Source organism: Ammospiza caudacuta, chromosome 15 (genome assembly GCF_027887145.1).
Source record: "Ammospiza caudacuta isolate bAmmCau1 chromosome 15, bAmmCau1.pri, whole genome shotgun sequence".
Classification (NCBI taxonomy): domain Eukaryota; kingdom Metazoa; phylum Chordata; class Aves; order Passeriformes; family Passerellidae; genus Ammospiza; species Ammospiza caudacuta.
In genome coordinates, this window is record NC_080607.1 from 4,886,124 (window position 1) to 4,908,433 (window position 22,310).

The 22,310-nt window shown below is 53.5% G+C and overlaps 1 protein-coding gene across 1 annotated transcript; it reads right to left on the reverse strand.

The window, feature by feature from the left end:
- Positions 1–774: 774 nt before the first annotated feature.
- Positions 775–21,747, reverse strand: GGT7 (gamma-glutamyltransferase 7). Its single transcript, XM_058814671.1, has 15 exons — positions 21,570–21,747; positions 18,576–18,802; positions 16,973–17,124; positions 15,663–15,777; positions 15,090–15,157; positions 14,317–14,390; positions 13,687–13,880; positions 11,609–11,696; positions 10,491–10,618; positions 8,091–8,179; positions 7,169–7,312; positions 6,400–6,517; positions 5,763–5,900; positions 4,355–4,454; positions 775–3,440 (listed from the first exon to the last, which is right to left on the reverse strand). Exons 1-15 carry the CDS (start codon positions 21,745–21,747, stop codon positions 3,277–3,279), a joined length of 1,977 nt encoding a protein of 658 aa, XP_058670654.1. The 3' UTR covers positions 775–3,276.
- Positions 21,748–22,310: the final 563 nt, after the last annotated feature.

A 22,310-nucleotide genomic window follows, 5' to 3' on the forward strand; every position in this document is an offset into this window, starting at 1 on the left:
CCCCAGGCAGCCCAGCATCCCAGCCCAGCATCCCTGCCCAGCATCCCTGCCCAGCATCCCAGCCCAGCATCCCAGCCCAGCATCCCTTCCAGCATCCCTGCCCAGCATCCCTTCCAGCATCCCTTCCAGCATCCCTTCCAGCATCCCAGCCCAGCATCCCTTCCAGCGTCCCAGCCCAGCATCCCAGCCCAGCATCCCTGCCCCGCCCGGAGCAGGACTGGCTCTGGCCCTGCTCCGTGCCTGGGCACACGTGGGACACTGAGGGAACAGGAGGGCACAGCCCAAAGGCCAGAGCATCCTCATCCTCATCCTCACCCTCACCCTCACCCTGCTGCAGGAGGGCAGGGCTGGCTCCTGCTCTCCCCTCGGGCTGTGCCCAGGTGAGCAGCAGCGCCCAAGGCCAGAGGGCAGTTTGTCACCTGTGCTCGAGAGGGAAAAACAAGAATAAACTGCTGCAGCTCCATGGCAGAGCCTGGCTCCAGCTCATCCTTGTGTGAAAGCAGCACACACTGACGGGGAGCACTGCAAACCTGGGCAGAAACAAGCCGGCCACATTCCAGATCATAATTTGTCACGTTTAGTAAAGGCATCTTTTAAAAATTTATTTGCTTTGTTTGTGTTTATTTTGTTCCTTTTATAAACATCTTTGTTTTCCCCAGGCCTTTTATATTTTGTGTTCTGAGCTCCTCACTGACACTTCCATGACAAAGTTTCAGGACAAATTCTGCTTCAGAGCTGTCAGATGCCCACAAGGGCCAGGCTGAAATCAGCACAGGTACTCTGCACACACACACATCTCTGCAATACAGCCCTTTATTTCACTGTGCCCATCTCAGCTGTACCAAGGCAAACACCAGGTATTTCTTGGTCCCTCATGTTAAATTTATCAGATCTTAAATTCATTAGATGTTAAATTCATCAGTTCACAACAGATGGGCTCAAAATACTGGAGACACTGGGCCAATTAGCAAATTAAAGGTGTCCATGTTGGATATATCTGTGCTATACTGATGTTGCTTTTAAACAGAAAAAAAAAAGGAAATTATTTGGAATACCTTTACTTCTCTTAGCTAAAACCTAGGGGCGTAGGTCTCATCTTCCAATTATTTTCAATTTTCTCTTTTTTTGCAATGCAGGCCATGATTGAGCAGAACACTTCAGAACATGCTTTATTTTAAGATTCTGGATAATTGCTGTGAAATTGTAATTTGGGACATAGGAGTGCTCTTTTGAATCAAGACCAAAGTCTTTTACTCCCAAACATACACACGGTATCCAGCATCAGAAGTTGGTGAATTCAGTTAATAAGGAGGAATTTAATCTTTCAAAGTGTTTTGTGACATTTCATGCAAAGTTCTCCACTGACAATGACTCAATCACATATTTTGCAGCTGCTCATAGAGAACCTCCATGCCCAAGGGATAGATCAGGGCTGGGACAGAGCAGAAAACCCCAGACCATCTCCAGAGAGGTTCAACCCACAGAACTGCCTCCTTGCCTTCCCACAGAGCCTGAAGAGCTCTGCTCCAAGACACATTTACATCTCTCCATCCTTGGTCAGTGACCAACTCCAGTGCTGATGACAGAGAAAGAAATAAATAGATTTGGTGTCCCTGTGGTGAAGAAAGTCTCTTCTTGGTGGCACAGAGCACGTCACAGATAGAACATTGTGCTTCCCCTGTCCCAGCTGAGGGCATGGATGCACTTGGATCAGGAAATGCTGATGCTGCTGTCAGTGGGAGCTGCTCTGTTCCCCTCAGGGGTGGCTGCCCTCCAGCAGAGCATGGAAACACCTCTGTTCCCACACAGCCCAACGTGCTGCACTGGGCTGTTCTGGAGCCACAGCCCAGGAACAATCAGTCCAATTATCCAGTCCAATCATCTGCCCTGTGGCCCCAACCTCCCCAAAACCAGCCCATGCCCTCCAGTGCCAGAGGTGGCACAGACAGGGAGCCACAGGGTGAGTGGTGTCATCACCAAATCAAAGAGCAACACAACCATAAGCAGACATACATATATAATATGTACAGTGGCCATGGGTGCATTTGCACCATGAAGGAAAACATGACATTTTAGACTGCAGAAAATTATCAATCTCTGGATTTTTCAGTGCCAAGTGTCTCTAACTAGCCAGCAAAAAGAACAGGAAATGTCCAAATGTGGGCTGAATGACCTGGTACAGATGTCAGCTGGGGTATTCTTCCCTTCTCAATTTCAGACACAAAATGCAAGAGCATTCTTTTATTTTCACTACATGCTGTGGACAGAAAATTATCTCAGTAGTGTTTGGTTTGGTTTCTACTTTTCCTCTCACTCTCTTCAGCTTTTCCAATAGATTCACTAGGACTAAAACAGAGAGCTAAGGTACAGCCATTCATTCAGCCAGCAGAAATTCCCAAGCCTCTCTGTAGGAGTGACCCAGGCTTTTGGAACAGATTGAGATAATGCAGTGGAAGAAAAGCTCTGAACCCACCTAAATGCTCTACATGTGGTCTTCAGTCTGTGATCTGTGGTTTTTCACTGTGGAGTACTGCTAAAATATCTCCAAAAAGTGTCTAAGAAAGTTAAACCTGCTACCATTAATCTGAAATTCACCAGTGAGGAGGTTAAACCTCTGTAAGAAAACTACTGGGGAGTGCACAAGTTGTTAGAGGAAGAAGTTGTTAGAGGTGGTGAAAACGTTTGCTCTGGTTACAAAATCAGACTGCCAGTGAGTCTGTGCAGCAACCGGATTCAAAATATTTACTGCCAGAATTCAAGGTAGGTAGTGATGTGGGTACAGGAACTTCCCTGGGACGCTGCACGTTGGCAAAAATCAGCTGGCCCAGATGGAGCATTAGAGCACTCCCCAATATTCCAGCTGCAGGCACCTACAAACATTCCACCAGGCTCTATTAATTACTGGCTTGCACTGGAAGCAAAGAAGGAGCTTGGGAAAGACAGGGAGATGAGGATAATCACCATCAATAATAACAGCAGCTGTTTTTTCCCTTGGTCATGTTCCTGACCCCTAAAAGTAAGATGCTGGCTAGAACTGAGCTTTGGAAAGACTGAACTATTAGCAAGACTGTCAAAAGAAAAGTGTTCCTGCCACTCCTGTAACCAGGCCCAAGGACTGAAAAATAAAAAGAGAGCTGAATGTTGCTGCTGCTGGCTCCTCTGGGGAGTGCAGAACACCTTCCCAGCAGTGTGGGGGCTGGGGAAGGGGCCACTGCAGAACATGCACATCACAGGGTTGTGTGTCAGCCTTGCCACAGCCCACTGCCCTGGGAGCTGCTACAAGATTGTGACTCCAGCAGCATCTGCACTCCTGGGGTCCTTCAGGCCAATGATGAAACTGTTGGTTCTCCTGGCCCCATGCACCAGGGACACCACTGGGACTTTATCCACCTGATGGCCCCTGGCCACAAGAAATGCAATATCTTCTTCAGGAAACTCACCTGCAGGGATTTGAAAAGAAAGTTGGTAACTGAAACCAGTGTTGCCCCTGATGCAAAGGTCTGTTCTCCTCCCTGCAGTGGGGGAACCTGCCTGCTGCTCCTTCACAATGTCCCAACTCACAAATTAGGACCTTGTGGATTTCAGATTTAATTCCATTTTAACTTCCAAGTCTGCAGGGCACACCACAGGACAGATCCTATTTAGATTTTCCTCTGAAATGGGAAAAGCCCAGAAACTTTGGCTATTTGGTGTGGAATGAGAACCAAATTTCACTTATGGTTGGCTCTGGTGAAGTCTGGGGCAGTGTGAAAAGCACCAAATAGACCAAGACTGACAGTAACAAGGACAAGAGCTGACAGTACAGACAGCAGAGTGCCAGCACTGATGCTGTGTTTTCAGCCCTTTCCATGAGCCTTGCCTTCTTCCCAGCTGCTGGAATTAAGGGACATGGACTGAAAAGTGAAGGAAATAATTTATGTCAGTGGAATAAAGTGCAGGAAGCTTTGAGCCCATGTCTGGGTGAAGTTGAGGCTGCAGTCTTGCTGAGTTGGATATTGTCCATGGCATCTGATCTCCAGAAGGACTGAAGGACAGGACAAGGCCACTGCCAGGAGATGAGCTGGACAGAGGAAGGGTTGGGGAGAAGCACCTGCAAGAGCTTGGAGAGGTGGTGCCAGAGGGGTCAGGAAGCATTTCCAGGACAAGAGGGAAGGGACATGGCTCAGCAAAGGCCCCAAGCTTTGAAGATGTTGAATTCTGATTTTTGTGTTCCCCAAAACCCTCCTCACCCCTGAGGACCCTAGAACATGGTGACCTGTGGTGCTTGCATTGCACTGTGCTAGGGAAATCCTGCTCTTTTCCTAAACTTGCTGGATTTGTGCCCATTTGTGTCCCACCCAGTGTCCATACTCACTGTCAACCTGCAAGGTGTTGGACTGAAGCTGGGGGTGAAGCCGACCAAGTGACAAACTTTCACTCAGATTCTTGTTAAGCGTTAAAACATTTACCAAAACCTGCAAGAGAATAAATTATCCTCAGTAATAAAAAAAGCTATGAGAATAGGAGAAGCCAATTTCCTGAACATCCCCCAAAATTGGTGGCTCCAGCATCTGCACATGCAGCAGGCAAAGGAGATTTTGGACCATTTACTGAACTGCATGAACTGCTGCAGGGCTGTGCACACACTAACAGGTCCTTGGAATGTGGCCTGTATCCTGTTGTTTGTAAAGCAGGACATTTTCAGGATAGCATGGGCTTTTTGTCACACAGCTCCTGCTAAAGCAGCAGAGTTGTGTGTCTGGAACATGATGTAAGCTCTAAAGGAGTGTTTGTTACAGCCAAAAGCTCAGCATGTGACTTCTCCAAACAAAGTACTAGCAAGCAGTTCTTGGCTTTGTTTTGCTCTGAAGAATGCTTTCCAAAAGGTAAGGAAACTGGGAGCCCTTCTCAGGTTTTTCTTTTCAGCAATCCATTATTACCACTGTACAAGCAATCAAGCTATTGGCAAGCCCTTCACCTCCTTACAAATCATAAATTACGAGGAACTGCCCAATTTATACTCAGTGTTGAGCTGGAAGAATTCAGTTGGGAATGCCCTAAAACGAGCTTTTCATGTGGAAAAGAGTTAAAGGGCTGCCAGTTTCCTGCAATTTGCTGAATAAAAAAATGCAATTTGCTGAATAAAAAAAATACTCCTTTTTTTCCTAATCATCCTTAAGATGAGTTTTGAGCAGGCATTAGAATTATAGATTTTGCCAAAGTGCTTCTCCTCTACACTTATGAGTGGTGCCACCAGGAAAGGTACAAGAACAGTAAACTGGTAACCCTTAGAGATTTGAAATTATCCAAATGTGGAACTGGTGACTGTAGTAGGAATCCCTGTAATATCTATGCACTGTATAAGTGGCCTTGCCCCAGTCCTAGCTATTCTAAATGAGCTACAGCTGTGAAGTCCTTAGTTGGGCAGCAGCTGTGGCTCATGAAGGCTACTTGACAAAAAGGGGGTGGGTTGAGGGCCTTGGAGGAGCCCTGATGAAGCTACAAGGAACTACACTGCTGAAAAGAGCTGCATGTGAGAAAACTAGCCAGAAGGTATGGACTCTAGAAATAATATAACAGTATGGTTACAGTAGTGGTGACCCCGACGTGATCCCTGATGTGATAGTTGATTGAGATAAGACAGCCAAGAGCTGTGTTACAATAGGTGACACCAAAGTTTGAACCAGTAACCTGTGGCCACCAGTTCTGACCCAGTCAGGAAGGGAGAGGGGGGACCCTCCCCAGCCCTGAGCGAGAGCTGCCCAGGAGGACAGGGCACCGACCTGCACGATGCCGCTGAGGGCTCTGTCGCCGTGGTTGGCTGCCAGGCTCAGGTAGGTGCCACACATCCCCTGCGAGGGCCTGACGATGGTGGGCAGCAGGAAGGAGCGCGGCCGCCTCCCGGGCTGAGCCACGTTGGGCTGCAGGTGAGGAAAAGTTGCACCAAAAATGTCAACAAGCCAACTCTCCCACAGAAGGGACGTGGAGCTCACCCTCTCCAAAGAAAAGGGTTTTACAATGCACAAGGCAGCCCTGGAAGCCACCAGCACAGGTCTGCATTTGTTTCTTTCCAAGACCTGAAGATATTTTTTTTCTGCTACTTGTTACTTTTTAACCTGAAGGGCAACAATTCATGAAGAAACTGATTAATACAAGTCCACATTGTTACTTAAAGTACATCTGGGCTGCAGGGAAAGTAGGTAACAGTGTAGTTTGATAATTCTGCATTGTAATAATAACTTATGGACATGGAGCCCTCTGTTTTCCACTTTCAGTGGCTCATGTAATGACAAATAGCAGCTTTCCACAGGCTGTTATCTCTATTATTAATAAGGCATTAAATAGTTCCCCTGTTGTGAAGATGAGAATAATACTGGAAAAAGAAAAGGTAAATAAAGAATTTGTCATGCCATTCATTACCGGCCTGGGAATGGAGTGGTTCATTGTTTGATTTTGCCAGGAGAAGTCCAACATCTGGCTGTTCAGGAGGATTCCAGAGGGTGTTACTATTCCACTGCCAAAGGGACGATTCAAAGAACTGAAAAGAAACATGGGAAATTTCATCAAAATCAAAATCACTCCAGAGATTTTTGTCCACCTCGAGGTTTTCCGGGCTCCAATTTTCTGTCCCACCTTGTCTTGACAGAGATTCTTTGATGGCTCTCTAGGGCTGCTGAGATTGAGGAGAGACCAATGCACTTGGGAGCAGGACACATGTATGCCACAGCAGTCTGTCCCTCCCTGTGTTTGAGGATTCCCCCTGCTGAGATGGATCTGCCTCCATCAGTCCCACATTTGCCACCCCTCTCCCCAGGGAGCAGGTCCAGCCACTGCAGTTCCATTGCCAGAGGGCTCTAAGGCTGCCCAGGGCAGAGCAGCAGCACCAGCCCGCACATCTCAGCCCCACTCTCCCATTGCTCTGCTGCAGGACTGACTGGGACAGAGCAGCCTGGCTGATCCAGGCCTGCTCCCACCCTGTCCTGCTGAGCCTACTCCTCCTCCCTGCTCTCACCTGAGCTGCAGAGGAGGAAGAGGCCCATCCTTTACCTGGCTGATGCAGGTCTGCTCCCACCCTCCCTCTTCCCTGCTCCCACCTGAGCTGTAGAGAGGGAAGAGGCCCATCCTTTACCTGGCTGATGCAGGTCTGCTCCCACCCCAGCTGCAGAGCAGGAAGAGGCCCATCCTTTACCTGACCACGGCGACGATGAAATCATCAGGGCCCATGACCAGGACCTGGCTGGCAGCGGTTTCGCTCTCCGGGGGGGAAGCAGGCATAGACAGGAAGGACTGGGAGTCATTGATCAGCTGGCGCAGGGAATTGGCTTCTGATTTACTTCAGCGAGGAGGAGGGAGAGAGGAAAGCAAGCTGTGAGCCTGGGGAGCTGGATGTGTCCTGGTGTCTCACACAGCTGGGGCTGGGGGTCCCGAGGGGCTGCACAAGCACAGGGGGCTGGTTTGGATCACCCCGAGGTAGGAAGGGGTGACAGGGTGGCTCAGTCTGCACAGAGAGGCACTCAGTCTGCCATGAGTCCCCAAAGGCTCTGTCTGCCCCTGTCTGCCCTCAGCAGGAGTAAAGCCATCCTCGATTGCCAAGGTGACAACCCCAGCTGAATGGCAGTCTCCAGCAGGAAGACAAGTCAGCCCAAACAGCAGCCATGGCTCAGCCTGGCTCTGAGGTGGAAAGGTGGAAGCTGTGCTCAAAGCCCAGGCCTGGCCTCTCCTGCACAGCTGGCTGTTCTGCAAGGCCCCCAGCCCCACAGAGGGCCAGGAGAGGCAGCAGCGGCACGTGTGGCCATGTCCACAGGGATGGCTGTCTGTCTGTCTGACCCACTCAAAGGGAATGTTCGGAGTTGTGGCAAAGTGGGAGGAACCCTCAAGCTCAAGCTGGCTCCAGGAAACCTCTGAGTGGGCACATCCTGTGACCCATCCCCAGAGCCCCGTGCCTGTGCTCAGCTGTGATCCTTGTGAAAGAATGAGCCCTGGGAGGACACTCAGGTCTGACCTTTCCTTCATAAAACACAGGGAGAGAAAGCTCAGGGCACAGCACAGCCAGGAACGATATCCAACCCACACATCCTGCAACTTCACCTGCCTGTCCTCCTCAGACATACCTCACCATGCCTTCTGCTGTGTGAGTGACAGACACGTCACCAGATGGGTCTCCCAGGTTGCTTGCCAGACTCAGGGCTATTTTTAGTGTCTAGAGAAAGAAAGGAAAGAAAGGAGAAAAGGAAGAGAGGAAAGGAAAGGAAAAACATTTATGTGACCCTGGAAATACAGCTTCTAATACTCCAAACCAGAAGAGGTATCTGGTGTCCTGGTGTGTTGGCTAAAGCTTATGAAGAAAAATAACCAGAAGTCTGGGTTCTGGGAATACCTCAGAGCAAGGGCTGTCACATGTGGGTATGGGAACCAAGGAGCCTCAGTCCAGCATGGCAAACTGTGCTGGAGGAGCCAAGTGAATCCAGCAGTATTTGTACAACCACAGAATCACAGAATGGCTGGAGTTGGAAAGGACCTTAAAGCTCACCACATTCCATCCCCCTGCCATGGGCAGGGACACCTTCCCATGTTTCTCCAGCCTGGTCTTGAGTGCTATGAGGGATGTGGTAGCCACAGCTCCTCTGGGCAACCTCTGCCAGCAGCTCACCATTCTCACAGGGAAGAATTTCTTCCCTATATCTCCTCTAACCCTGCCCTCTGGCAATAGCAAGCCACAAGTGCAACATCCCTGGCAGGAGCTGATGTCCAGCTCAGTGGTTCAGCCTCACTGCCAGCTGGCACACAGGGTCTCCAGGATGCCATTTACCTTCTCTTTCCATTCCTGAATGGCCACCACAACAGCAGGGACCAGACTGAATCCCAATGGGACAGAGGTGCTGGGCTCGTGCTGCCTCTGGACCCCAGCTCTGCTGGCCCAGCACCAGTGCTGAGCAGAAATGAGCTGCTCTGCTCTCCAGCTGCTGCCCAGCTCCTGGCTGTAAACCATCCAAAGGGCTTCAAAGAAAGCATCAGTCCCAGCACACACCAGGGAATGATGGTGCAAAAGGAGGAAAAGATCCGGTTTCTCAGACATTCAGAATCCTGCCTGAGCCAGTTCATTGGAGATGGGAAGATGCAATTTCAAATGACAGGATTTATCCAGCCCTGGGACCACTGCATAGCCAGGGCAGAGCCAGGAGGAGAGAAAGAGCTGCTCCTCAGCCAAGCCAGCCCTGAGAGAGAAAGGCTGAGCAGAAACACACTCAGCATTCAGCTTGCAGGTTGGGCCATGGTCATTCCAGCGTCCAGAACAGCCCATTCCCCTGCAGAGAGATGTGGCTGCTGCTCTGGAATATGCCACACAGCAACACCCTCTCCTTGGGTACCAGCTGTGTGGGGAGCAGAAGGTGGCAGAGCTCTGGAGCAGGCAGCATTCCCATCGAGCAGGGTCCTGACCACCCTGTGTCAGGGGGACAAGGGCTTGGAGGCCAGGCCAGAGCCCCATGGAACAGCAGAGCACTTTCACCCCAGAGCCTGAGGAGCTCTTAACCCTGGTCCTGGCTGTCCCAGGGCTGGGTGCCTGAAGCTGGCCTAGCACTGAACCTCAGCCCCATGCTGAGCTGTGGGACCCAGGCAATCAGGGTGACACATCTCCTGAAGTGACGGCCTTGGAGCTGGAGGCTGCTGCTCCAGGATAACCAGCAGGTGAAACTCTTGGCAGAGGAAATAGACTCACCCAAAGCTTCCTGAAGAGAGCTCAAAATGACTCAGGTGAGTCAACCTCCTGTGCCTCTGCACAGTGTGTGACATCTCCAGCTGCTGCATTTTTGCTGAGACACTTCCAAGCACACATTGTCCTGTCTGCTACAAGGGTGCAGTTAAATCCTCAACTAAAATTCCCAGCTGATAAAGCCCAGCTGTGGATCTGTAAATTCCCAAGTCATAAACCACATCTGTGCATCTGTGGAACATCTAAGATCACAACTCTGCTTACAGAGCAGGAGACAGAACACTTGCTCAGCCTCCTGGAAAGCTGCAAGGTTTTGGCAGGAGAATCCTAAATACTGGCAAAATTCTGGACCTCAGCGATCAGGAGGTGGGCAAAAATGTAAACTTTTTTTAAAATGTGAAGTGTTGGGTAGGTTTTCCTTGTCATCACCGTGCAGAGGCTTTTCCTGCAGCACACCTTGCAGTGCCCTCAGGTGCTCTGCAGTGGCCAGGACCACTGGAGCTCAGAGGTGGAGGAACTTGATGGGACCACTCTCAGGTGCTGTGGGGTCATTCTGCAGACATGACTGCATACAAGAATGGACAAAGCCACCATTTGTTCTGAAAAAGCTCTTCCTAAGCAGGTAAGATCCTCCAGCTCAGCCTCTGAGACAGCAGCACTGTTCAGTTTTACACCTTAGCAGTCTATTTGCTCACTCTCCTCTGGGAATAACATACAAACATTTTTGTACAACCACAAAATAAATAAATCATTCGCTAGCAGCACAAGCAATTCAGCCAAATGTTGAACCTCCTCTTACCTCCACCATCCAGTGCAAGATATTCCCTCTGGATCCTTGCCTTGTGATGTTAAAGCCCTCGAGGATGTTCAGTGCTGAGATCAGTGCAGGACCTGCATGTGGAGGTGGGGGGGTGAAAACCAGGTGCCCTGTGGAGGGAAGAGAAGAGGAATGAAGCTGCTTTTGTCAGACACTCATCCATGAGGACAGGGAAACCCTTCTGATTCAAGGGGAAATCATAGAGAGCAACATGATTTGAGAAGGGTTTCCCAGAACATCCCTGTTGTATCTTTCTCTTTCTTCATGAAGGAAGCCCAAACAGGGATGCTTTTTTACTTCTGAAATTCAGTTCTCCTTGGTTGGCCATTGGTTTCCAGACTGCAGTATGGAGGAATGGAGATGGAATTGTAAAAAACCAGAATGGTTTGGGTGGGAAGGGACCTTAAAGCCCATCCAGTGCCACCCCCTGCCCTGGGCAGGGACACCTTTCACTATCCCAGGTTGCTCCAAGCCCCATCCAGCCTGGCCTTGGGCACTGCCAGGGATCCAGGGGCAGCCACAGCTTCTCTGGGCCCTGTGCCAGGGCTTCACCTCCCTCACAGGGAGAGGGTGCTTCCTAACATCTATTCTAAATCTCTTCAGTCTGAAATCATTCCCCTTGTCCTGTCACTCCCTGCCCATGCTAAAAGTCACTTTCCCTCATTTTTTTATAAACCTCTTTTACATACTGAAAGGCTACCTAAAAAATTTGCAACATTACAGCTATAAGGAGGGTAAATACAGGGACTGCTAGAAAATATTGACATTTTAGAAACTTCTTACATAAAGTTAGCTTTTTCCCCTTTGGGAACTGTCTTCAGCTGTAGGTCCAGCTTCTATTGAGATGTTGCATGAAGATATTACCATGTTGCATCTTTAAACTTCCAAGGGAAAAAACATTTCAAAGTACTGAAAATCTCCTGAGCCACCCATGATGCATCAGTGCCAGCAGGAAATAGCAGGAAACTGTCTGGAAGCCTTTCTACAGACACTTCAGCATTTCAGCTTTGACTTCAACTCTTGCTCATTGCTGTTGCCACCCCTTGCAAGGTGAAGAAAAGCTTCCCCTGGAGCTGCCTGGCTGCAGGGTGAGGGTGTACCTCGATAGGTTGTGTGCACAGGCTCCTCCACAGTGACACTGTAATTGCTGAAATCCTCCTCCACCAGGACTCCTCCGTGGCTGTGGACCTGCACGAGAGCAGAGCAGAGCAGCCTGGGCCAAGGCTCTGTGTGCATCACACCCTCGCCTCAAACACCCCACTGAGATCCCTGAGCAGGGGCCAGGCTCCTCAGGTACCCTGGAAATCTGTGCTCTCACAGCCCTGGCACCTGGCTCACCGTTCAGCGTGGCAGGGTGCCCTGCACTCCCCTCCTAAAGCTCACCCACCCCAAGGGTGCTCCCAGGGCACTCTGTCTGCCCAGGAGGGTGGGGATTGGCCCTGTCCTGCAGCCTCCCTGCCCTGGCTGGCAAACAGGAGTGTGTTAAAGGGCACTGAATACTGCCAGGATTGTGGGGCCAGGAGACAAAGAGCTGGGTGTAGCAGGTGGCCATCACTAGAAATATCAACTAAAAAAATCACTGTTCTCACCCTATCTGAAATTATTTCATCTGACAGTGGGTCTGCTGTAGCCTTGGTCTTCCTGTAAGATTCCTGTCAGAGGTCCAATGTACCAGGGCTGGCACAGGAAAGATGGGCCATCCTCTCCACTGCAGGTCTTCTGTGGCTGAGTCAGGATGGACATGAGGGAGGACTATCAGAGGGTATCAGGGGATGGGCATGGCCCCAAGGCTACCAAAGCTCCAGGAGTGTCTGGACAATGCTCTCAGGGAGAAGGTGGGATTGTTGGGATGCCTGCATGCTCTGATCTCTAACCCAGCTGGCTCCCTTGGCAGGAAAACTCCCCTGGCCAAACTGAATGAATCACTGGAGCAGGACAGCTAATGCAGGGCATGCTGTGGGGCCAGAATGTCAAGCAACCCCAAAGCTGCTAAAGCTGTCTCTCCTACTTGGGATCCCTGTTTCCTTCCCAGAGAAAAGGCTGGTTGGAACCCAGGGCTGTGCTGAGCCAGGACCTGGCTCCCCAGACCCAGCCAGTGGGAATGGGGCACCAGGAGCAGAGAAAGGGGAAGAAGCCCCAGTCAGCCACACTCTGCAGACATCCCAAATTCCCAAGAGAGCACTGTTTTGCACCTGTGCCTGGAAGCAAAGAGTGGGTGTTTTGGAGCTGTTGATTGCACCAGATGGATGCCCCCCCTGTGCTGGAACAATAACCACTTTGTGAAGGCAGCACTTTGCTCTGCAGCCAAAGCTGGAATTGTGCACTGGATCCCAGAGCTTGTCAGGATCTTTGATGTGGCAACCCTGGGCCTTGCTCCTCCAGAGGGAATTTGTGCTTCCCTGTGGCAGCCCCCAGGTCAGGGAAACACAGTGACAAAGCAGGGTTTAGCTGTGGAGATGCTCACAAGCCTGGGACTCCTCCTGCTCTCATCCTTCACCTCTGCTGTAGTTCAGGCGAACTGTAGATTTCCAAACACAGAGCCCACAGATGTCTGAGGCTTGAGTGGAATGAACACATTCCAGATTCTTGATGAGCTATTGAAGGAGCACCACTTGAGCCATGGTGGCACAATAAAATGGTGCTCCAACTACCCCTAGTGCAGCCACACAGATATAAAAGTTGCTATGGTTTGTTGGGGACTTTTTTCACCAGAATTACTTTGTCTGTTCTGATATTTTTTGCAGAGCACCTCTAACAGGAGTTAAACTAGGGCAACTCCAAGTGGGACCAAACCTTTCTAATCCTCTGCTCACAAGACTCAGGGTTTTTTTTAAACCATCTTCCTGAAGTCTGTATCCTACAGTCCCATTAACCACAGCAATTTATTTCTCAACAGCTTCTTGTCCTGGGGGAAAAGGCTTTGTCACCCAAGTGAACAGAGCCCAAAATTATTTTTGTTTTCCTCCCAGACTGTCCTGGTTATAGAGGAAATGGAGGTTTCACTTCTGTAGACTGTGGGAATGGCCTGTGTGTCAGTACTGCCACCACTGCAGGGACAGGAAAGGAAAAGGAGGCATCTGTCCCCATCATTGTGCTGGCACTTGGCTTGTCTCTAGTTTGTCACCTTAAGCAGGTGGCAGCCCCAGGCTGGCAGGTGCCAGGGGCAGTCCTGGCTCACCTCAGAGACCATCTCCTGGGTCAAGTTCCCGCTGTAGAAGGTTGCCACCCCTTGTGCCCCCAGCAGCTGCAGCACGGCCGCCAGGTCCAGGCGCCGCACGAACATCCCGGGCAGCAGGGGCTGCCCCCCGGGCAGGAACAGCTCCTGGAATCGCTCCGAGAGGTTCAGCTCCTTCAGCTCACTCAGGGCTCTGGCTGCAGTGAGAAGGGGAAGGACATCCAGAGACAGCAGGGGTCAGGAAGGCACAAAGGACCTGCAGTCACTGTGCACCTGATGGGGATGTTGGAAACCTGCTGCTGCCTCTGGCCCTATTGCAAAACTAGAGGGGAGCTGGACCACTGGTCCTTGGGAACTGGGAAAGAAACCCAAAGAAACCCCAGAACCCTTCCCTGCCTGGCCCTGGGCACTGCCCAGTGTGGTTTGTCTGCCCTGGCTCTGCCCAGCCATGGCAAAGGGCTCCTGTTTAGCCACTACCACGCTGTCCCTGGCAGACTGTGGATCACACATTGCTCAGCTCCCAACAGCATCCAATCTCCACATCCACAAAGCCCTGATTTCCCATGACTAACCCCCTGCATGCCCAGCTGCCTTGCACAGTGCGCTGCCCTGAGCTGCCCATCAGGTACTCACCCAGGTCATGTGTGACATTAAAGCCATTCTGGGCAACATCGGCCGTGAGGCCCAGCAGCTCGGACCAGGGGAGCCTGCCAAGGGAGAGAGGACAAGGAGAAACGGGCCCTGGGGGCCTGCAGTGGGGCAGGGGGGCTGGCACAGGGCTTGGCTCTGCAGGCAGGGCTCCTGGGACACCAGGCTGTGGGGTGCAGTGGGGCAGGGTGCTGGGGAGCTGGCACAGGGCTTGGCTCTGCACTCAGGGGCTCCTGGGACATCAGGCTGTGGGACTAGCAGTGGCCAAAAGGAGCACTGAGATTTCAGTGTTTCTCCTTAACAGGATCATGTCAGTGCTCCAGGATGTGCCCCAGAGAGGAATGGCAGTGCATGAATGGGGAAGGGCTGTGCCAGCAGCAAGAGCTCAAGCCAGGCTCTGGTGGTGAGCAAGTAATTCAGATCCCTCTGTATCCCAACAGAGCACCAAGGACAGGCACACCTCTTAGGGTGCAGCTCAAGAGACAATGAAAATGCACAGACATTCAGGGCCATGTGATGCAGCTCTAACAGAACATTCACTGTACATCTTCTTAGCCAACAGTTCACTTTGCAGAATTTTTTCTTTTGTACAAGAAATAGCAAAAAAATAATCATCTCTTTCAACACAAGCCTCTAAGTACCTCTTTGCTGATGGTTTTGACTGGTGGCAGAGAACATGGTCTGATGGCAAGGGCTCATGTGCTCCCAGCTTCCCACAGGGACCCCAAGGCACAGCCTGTGCCAGCCTCATGTCTTACCTGCCATGTAACTGGTGTGCCTGGTGCATTCCTAGGATCATGCCTGGCACCCCTACGAGCAGACCTGGCTGTAAAACAGGAAGGACAAAAAGGAAGAGAGTAGTCTCCTTTCCATGAGGACATGGGACATGAACCCCAATTGCAGGGGGAGGTGCAAATCATGTTTACTTTGGAATTATCTGCATAGTTAGTTGACGGGAAGAGTCTGTAGCAACACACTTTACTATGGAATAAAAGGTTTTGGAAGGAGAGAGGCAAATTCAATCTTGTTCTCAACCCAGTTTGGTCAGGAGAGAGAACTCAGCAGAACAACCTGGGCTTATGCTCCTTCCTGGGGCTCTAGTCCTCCCAGCACCCTGGTGCCACAGAGATGCACCTCTTTATTCCCCAACCTCTGCAGGCATTCCGAGGCTGATAAAGAAGTTTTTCCCTAGATTCCTTATGTCTGCAGGGCCCAGGATCTCCCATGATGAGAGAGACCTCTTGCAGCTTTGCTGGGCATCTGCCCCTCAGCCCGCAAGTTGGAGGGAGGAGAGTTGGATTGGAGACAATGGCTGCGGGACAGGTTCTCACCTTGGTGTCCTGCTGCAGGTCCCGTTCCAGCGGGATGCCCAGCGGAGCCACCTCACGGAAGTCGATCACCCAGCTCCTGTTCTTGCGGATGTCGTGGAGCAGCATCACCCCGCCCCTGCAGCGAGACGGGCTCAGGGCGCGGCACGGCCGCACTGCTCGGGGGCACCGAGGGCACGGCCGGTGACACAAGGGGCGCTGTGCCAGGCCACCCGCCCCAGCAGGGCCACCAGGTGGCCTGGCAGCAGCGAATGCTGCTGGCCTTGCCTAGGGCACACACCAGGACAGCCAAGGCGGGGTTGGTGTGGGACGCAGGCAGCCCTGTGCTGAGCCTGGTGAGGCTGGAGCAGTCCCTGCCTGCCTGGTCATGGAGCCATGGCTCTGTTCCACCGCCAGGCTGGGACCATCTGGGATTTTCTTTCTAATCTGAGCGGTTTTGCAACAAAAGACGGTGTTTGCTTACAGCAGCAATGGGTGGTGCAGCTGGAGCAGTGATCAGGTGGCTTGGGTTTATACAAGGCTGCTGAGCCCTCCTGCAGAGCCAGGAGCAGCAGGCTCACCTGGATGCCACCCTGGGAATGAGGGCTGGAGAAGGACACCCCTCCCTGGCAGCCTCCTGGAGCTGGGCTCAGACCTTGGCCCCAGGAGCAGAGCTTGGGGAAGGCAGAGCTCGGGCTCTGAAAGCACTGGGGCTGAGCCCAGGCTGTTTGTAGCTGCTGGCACAGCTCCCCTGCCTGGGGGCCATGTCTCCCTCTGCCCCTCACCAGCCCTCTCCAGCCTGGGGCTCGGGTGCTCCCTGCAACCACTTCAGCAGAAACAATTCCCTGCCTGGGGCTTCTGTCCTGTGCAGACAGCATGGAGCACAGAAGGGTCACCGTGACAGACGTGGACACATCCACTGCCTGATGTCAGAGCCCTGGCACCACACCCTGAGCCTGGCACTGCCATGGAGGCATTTCTCAGCTGCAGAGGGACTTTTTACAAGCGCAGATGGTGACATAACAAGGGGGAATGGCTTTACACTGACAGAGAGCAGGTTTACATCAGGTATTTGGAAGAAATATTCCTCTGTCTGAGGAGGAGGTAGGGAAACAGGCACCGGTGCAGGCTGCCTCATCCCGGGCAGTGCCCAAGGCCAGGCTGGACGGGGCTTGGAGCACCCTGGGAGAGTGGGAGGTGTCCCTGCCCATGGCAGGGGGCAGCACTGGATTGGCTTTAAGGCCTCTCCAACCCAAACAATTCTGGGATTCCATGAAGCCCCTCCCTTGGGGACAGCCAAAGCCAGGAGCAGAGGGGGAGTGCCCCACACTTACCCTCCCAGCCCCGAGCTGTGGGGGTTGACGATGCCGGCGCACAGGGCCGAGGCGATGGCGGCGTCCACCGAGGAGCCGTGCCGGGCCAGCACGTGTGTGCCCAGCGCCGTGCAGCGCGCCGCGTCCGTCACCACGGCACCGCGGTGGAACAGCTGCGGGACAGAGGGCACAGCTGGCACTGCTGCTGCTGCCGGGCACTGCTGCTGCTGCTGGGCACTGCTGCCGGGCACTGCTGCTCCTGCCGGGCACTGCTGCTCCTGCCCCCCTCTGTGCAAACCCACCCGTGTGCCACCTGAGGCCTGGGGCTGATCCAACTATGCCACTGGGCACCGTGCATCCCTTGGCACATGCCTGGCAGCCACGGCCACCGGTTCAGACAGCTTTCCACACTTTGTGTGCCAGGCTGGGGCCACGTCTCCCTCTGCCCCTCACCAGCCCAGAGCTGTCCCTGTGCTGCAGCCAGGCAGTCACCAGGAATGGGGATACAGCTGTAAAGAATGCAGCAGGGCCCCAGGACCACAGCGTGTTCTCATCCTTGTGCCAGAGCTGTGCTAATGCAGTGCCATTGTGGATGCCATGGGACAGAGAGAGAGAAATGGCAAGCATTTCTCACAGCAGCTTGGAAATTTTAGGGAGCTGGAAAGATGCTATAACCTGTTGACTATAAACAATTTGCAGGTGCTGTTTTTCTACTTTATTTTTCTCTTCCTCTCAAGGATAGTGTATGAGAAAGACGTTTCTGTCAGTTAGCCAATAGAATAGAATCTATCATACCACTCTATAAAAACCCCACGGTTCTTTTGAATAAAGCCTTCTTTGCCTTTGCTACCATCCTGCCTCTCATCTGTTCCTGCCCCAACCATGGCGCACGAGTGACAGTGCCATATTTTAGAGAGTTGATTTTGTCCCTATGGCACAAATTGCAGCATCTCAACAAGAGCCAGGCTGGCCTGGGGACATGAAAAGAAAGAAGGGCCATGGCTACATGTGGAGATGATGATGGTGACTCCTGGCTGACTGTGACCCTGGCAGAGGTTCTGCAGGAGGATCCAATCCTGTGGCCATATTGCCTTGGCTGTGCAATCTAGCACTGGGCCATGGGACAGATTAGCAGGAGGTTCACCTCTGTTTTCAGCTATTGCCCTGCTTAGTCCTGGATGAATCTTCCAGAGGTGAATCTGGGCATGTATGCCCATAATCCATAAAACTCTGTCCACGTGGACAAGATGCCTACTGTTTAACTAAGGATTATTTTCTGAAAGCACTCCCATCTGGTTCAAACCACAGCTGCAGTCACAGCAGTGGGGTTTTCTGTTCCCCCACAGCAGGACCCCCAAACCTGCCTGACACAGCCCCCCACACCTGGCCATGGGGCAAGCTCTGAGTCTGGCTCGGCTCTCCAAGCACAACCTCCAGGTGCAGGAAACGCCTTTCAAGCCAATTTGGGGTGGAAACAGGGGGAGACTGAGCATCTGGGGCCTCACTGACACCAGCCATGGCTCCCCAGTACTTCCCTTGCTGAACTTGTGACCAGGAGGAAAGTCAGAGAGCTCTCCCATCTTTGGAGCCAAAGCCCAACCGTAAAGCCACAGTTTTGTCTTACCTGGGGGTCCCCAAAATAGATCTGCATGATGAGGGCCACGGTGACGCCCGTGGCAAAGGTCAGGCAGGCGGTGATGATGACGGTGAGCCCGTCCTGGCGGCAGCTGCAGTCTCCTGAGAAGGGGTCCTTGCTGGTCTCCTGCAGAGGGGACACGTCCTGGCTCCCCATCTCCGAGGAGGACGAGGGCAGGCGCTGCAGGCGCGCGGACTTCAGGAAGGAGTCTGGGTCTTTGTGGGCAACAGGGAGAAAACAGGTGTGAGTTATTGAGCAACTTGGGGCTCTTATTGCAGTGTTTATCCAGCGCTAACATTACACTGAGCCCCTTCCAGCACGGCTATCACCTTCCCTATTGATCCCAGCCATAAGGAGCCTTTCTGGCTCAGATACTGCTTTGAGTCATTCTACTGATCCCTTTCTTTAGCTCTGGTTATTCCAAACTGACTTCCCTGGAGATTAAGAGAGACAAGAAACCCTTGAATTTTTACTCCGTTTCAGTCTATTCATCAGCCTTTAGTGACAGGCCCACTCTTATGCTCCATTTGGAGGGGTTCTTAACACAGCAAACAGGTCTTTGAAATGCAGAAGGACTGAAGAAGAGGAAATTAAAGATATGGGAAAAGATGCAGCAGCTTAACTTGGAGCTGTGATTGAGCTAAAGCACCTGAGCAAAACAGAGGTAAAGCGAAACATTTGGCCTGGGAAGAGAAAATCCCTCTAGGGAAGCGAGGGCAGGGAGGAGCAAACCTGCAAACCGGAGGCCCTGGAACATCCACTGACTCCTCTGCAGGAAGGACTCTGCTTTAATTCCTTGCTTCCTCTGGCAGATGAGGCCCACTGTGAAATGAAGCCACACACTGGACACCCAGCTTCAAGATGGCAAAGCAGTGGGGCAGGAGTTTGCTGGGCCTCAGCAGGATGAAAAAGTCTCTTTTTTGCTCTGAAAGATGCCTTGAATGTTTGTGAGTGTCAGCTGCTGCCCTTGTGCTGGGAGGCCACCGGCTGAGGATGCCCTGCCTGTCCCGGTGCTGCCAGGCACATGGAGCTGCTGGGGCAGCTGTGAGGTTGTGCCCATCCCCCATGGGCTCTGAAGGGGACCAAGCAGCTCAGGGCATCATCCAGGGCTCCTGGAGGAATTTTTTTCAGGGGCTGCAGTACTCTGTGCATCCATAGTGGAAGAAGAGGCACCAAGTGGAAAAGACAAGATGAGAAGCTTGTCCCTCCATACAGATGTTTCCTGGGCTTGGAAAAGGAGAGGGGAGCGAGCAGGAAAGCCCACATCCCCCATTAACTGCCTGCCTGTCTGCTCTGGCAGGTGCTGGGTACCACCCTGGGCACTGCCAGCCCAGCCAGGCATTAACCTGACCTGGCTGCAGCTCTCCTGAGGCCAGGGACAGAAGGAGTTTTAATTTCAGTGATGCTACAACCAGGAGTAAACTCCCACAGCCAGGAAATCCCCTCAGAGGGAATTTAATCTCATTTGTGCTGTGGTGGTTTAGGAGTGGGACTGGGAAAGGCTCAGCTTTTGCAGCCTGAGCATCTGAGCACACACTGAGCCCCTCATGGGCTTTTCTGGTCCAAGTGAGCTGGACTGAGCAGCAGGACTGGCTGGTGGCCTCAGTGGGGGCCAGAACCGGCCTGGCAGGGGCTGCCATTGGGGTGGGATGTCACAATGTCACATACAGCCCCTGGCACACACGAGTGAGGCCCCAGTCCTACCTGCAGGGAAACAGTGAGGAGTGAGCAGGACTCCAGGACACCATCCCTCTGCTCTGGTGACAGGCCAGCCCAGCATGAGGGGGACACGAATACCTAGAAAGCAACTGTAGAAGAGGGCAGACCACAGCCCTCCCACCATGCAGCACCTCCATTCTCTGCCACAGACATCCTATTTTTAGTCTGTGTGACCACTGGTGTTGCACAGGGACAGCAGAGCTGTGGTGTGGGGATGGGAGCAGCTGGAAGGGGTTACTTGGGATCAGAAGCAGCCTGCATAGCCAATGCACAGCTGCCCATCCCAACACCAATGTGCACGCTTTGAAAAAGAAGCCACCAAATCCCACTTGGCTTCTGTGGGGCCATGAAGGACTCGTGGCTTTATGTGGGAGCCAATGCTCTGGAGAACCAGGGCCACCTCAGGTCTGGAGCTGCTGCAGAGGAGACAGCAGAGACTGGAGCTGCTGGTGAGCTCTGCAGGTGCTCCTGCAACAAGTGTCAGGAGAGCAGCAGCTCTCTTCTCCAGCCACCCCACCTGCAGGCATTGGCACTGCCAAAACTGCACCAGATTCTGTCTGTGTGACAAAAGGCCTCGTGCTGCCAGGAGAGAGCTGCTTCCACACTGTGCAGGCAGCGGCTTTGCCTCGATGGTCGGGAGAGCACAGGGTGGGAATGGGCAATGGGAGCTTCACCCGTGGGCATGGTGGGACAGGGCACAGGACAAGGGGAGCCTGGGGCTGTGCAAACACGGGCTTGGGGCTGACAGGCACCGGGACCGGGAACCAGCCCCAGGGGGAAGGGCAACACCGCCAGAAGAAACACGACACGGGGGAGAAACAGCATTTCTCTCAACTATGGAGGAGGAAGCAATCAGTTAAAAATAGGCAGAGGATTTTCTCACAGATCAAACGATCACCTGACTTTATTCCAGCTGAGCACCGGAGGGATGAAGCATCCCGAGCTGAGGGATGTGCAAGGAGCACCCCAGGGTGGGGAGATGCTCAAGGAGCATCCCAGGTGGAGAGCCGCTCAAGGAGCATGCAAGAAGGCCATGCACAAGTGGTCCAGGCCGGAAGGCCGAGCAGGCTGTGGGAGAGCACATTCCAGGCTGCCCTGGGAGCTCTGTGCCGAGTCCCCGCATCTCTGGCCGCCTTCCGTCCCTCGGGGTGAAGGCGGGGTCGGGGCGCAGGGACGGCGGGAGCCGGGGAGCGCCGCTCCGGGCGCGGGGCCGAGGGCCGGGGGTGCCGGGGGCCGCGGGCGGGCTCTGCTGCCGCCCCTCACCCGTGTCCTGCTCGCCCAGGAACGCGTCCTCCTCCTTGCGGGCGCGGAGGCCGCTCTCGGCCGCGCCGCTCGGCTCCTCCTCGGGCAGCCGCGGGAAGCTGGTGATGCTCATGTAGTCCACGGGCGAGCCGGCGGCCAGGGCCCGCTGCCGGCCCGGTACCGCCTCGGGCACTGCCATCGCCGGCTCACCCCGAACCGGGTCACGCCGAGCCGGGACCCGCAGCGGCACCGGGCCCACAGCTCCCGGTCAAACGGAGCCGCCCCGCGCCGGCCGGGCGGCGCCGCCGGAAGGGGCCGGGCTCAGGGGCGGCTCCTCCCGGGGCTGGGGCCGCTCCGGCAGCCGGCACCGACAGGCAGCACGGGCAGGCGGGGAGGGGCCGGGCCCCGCTCCAGCCGGGGCTGCTCCATGGCCCGAGCTCCCCTGACCCACACAGGGGGATCCGTCCCGACCGCGCCGCACCGGGCGGGTTCCGGGCCAGGCCTCCGGGGAGCTGGATCCGAGATTCCTCCGTCCGCCTCCAGAAGGCTGGAAGCGTTTTGCAAGGGATATGCATGGACCACATGTCGCTGCCACAGCCAGCCCGTAGCAGGGGGCTCACCCCTTGTCACGGGGCAAGGGCCACCAGCGCCCAGTGGGACCCTCAGCAGGAGATGCTGTGACATTGCCGCCGAGCGGGCGGGTTTCTGCTCTGCCTTCCATCGCTGCCTGCTCTGGGGCTTGTGGCCCTCTGGGATGAGAGC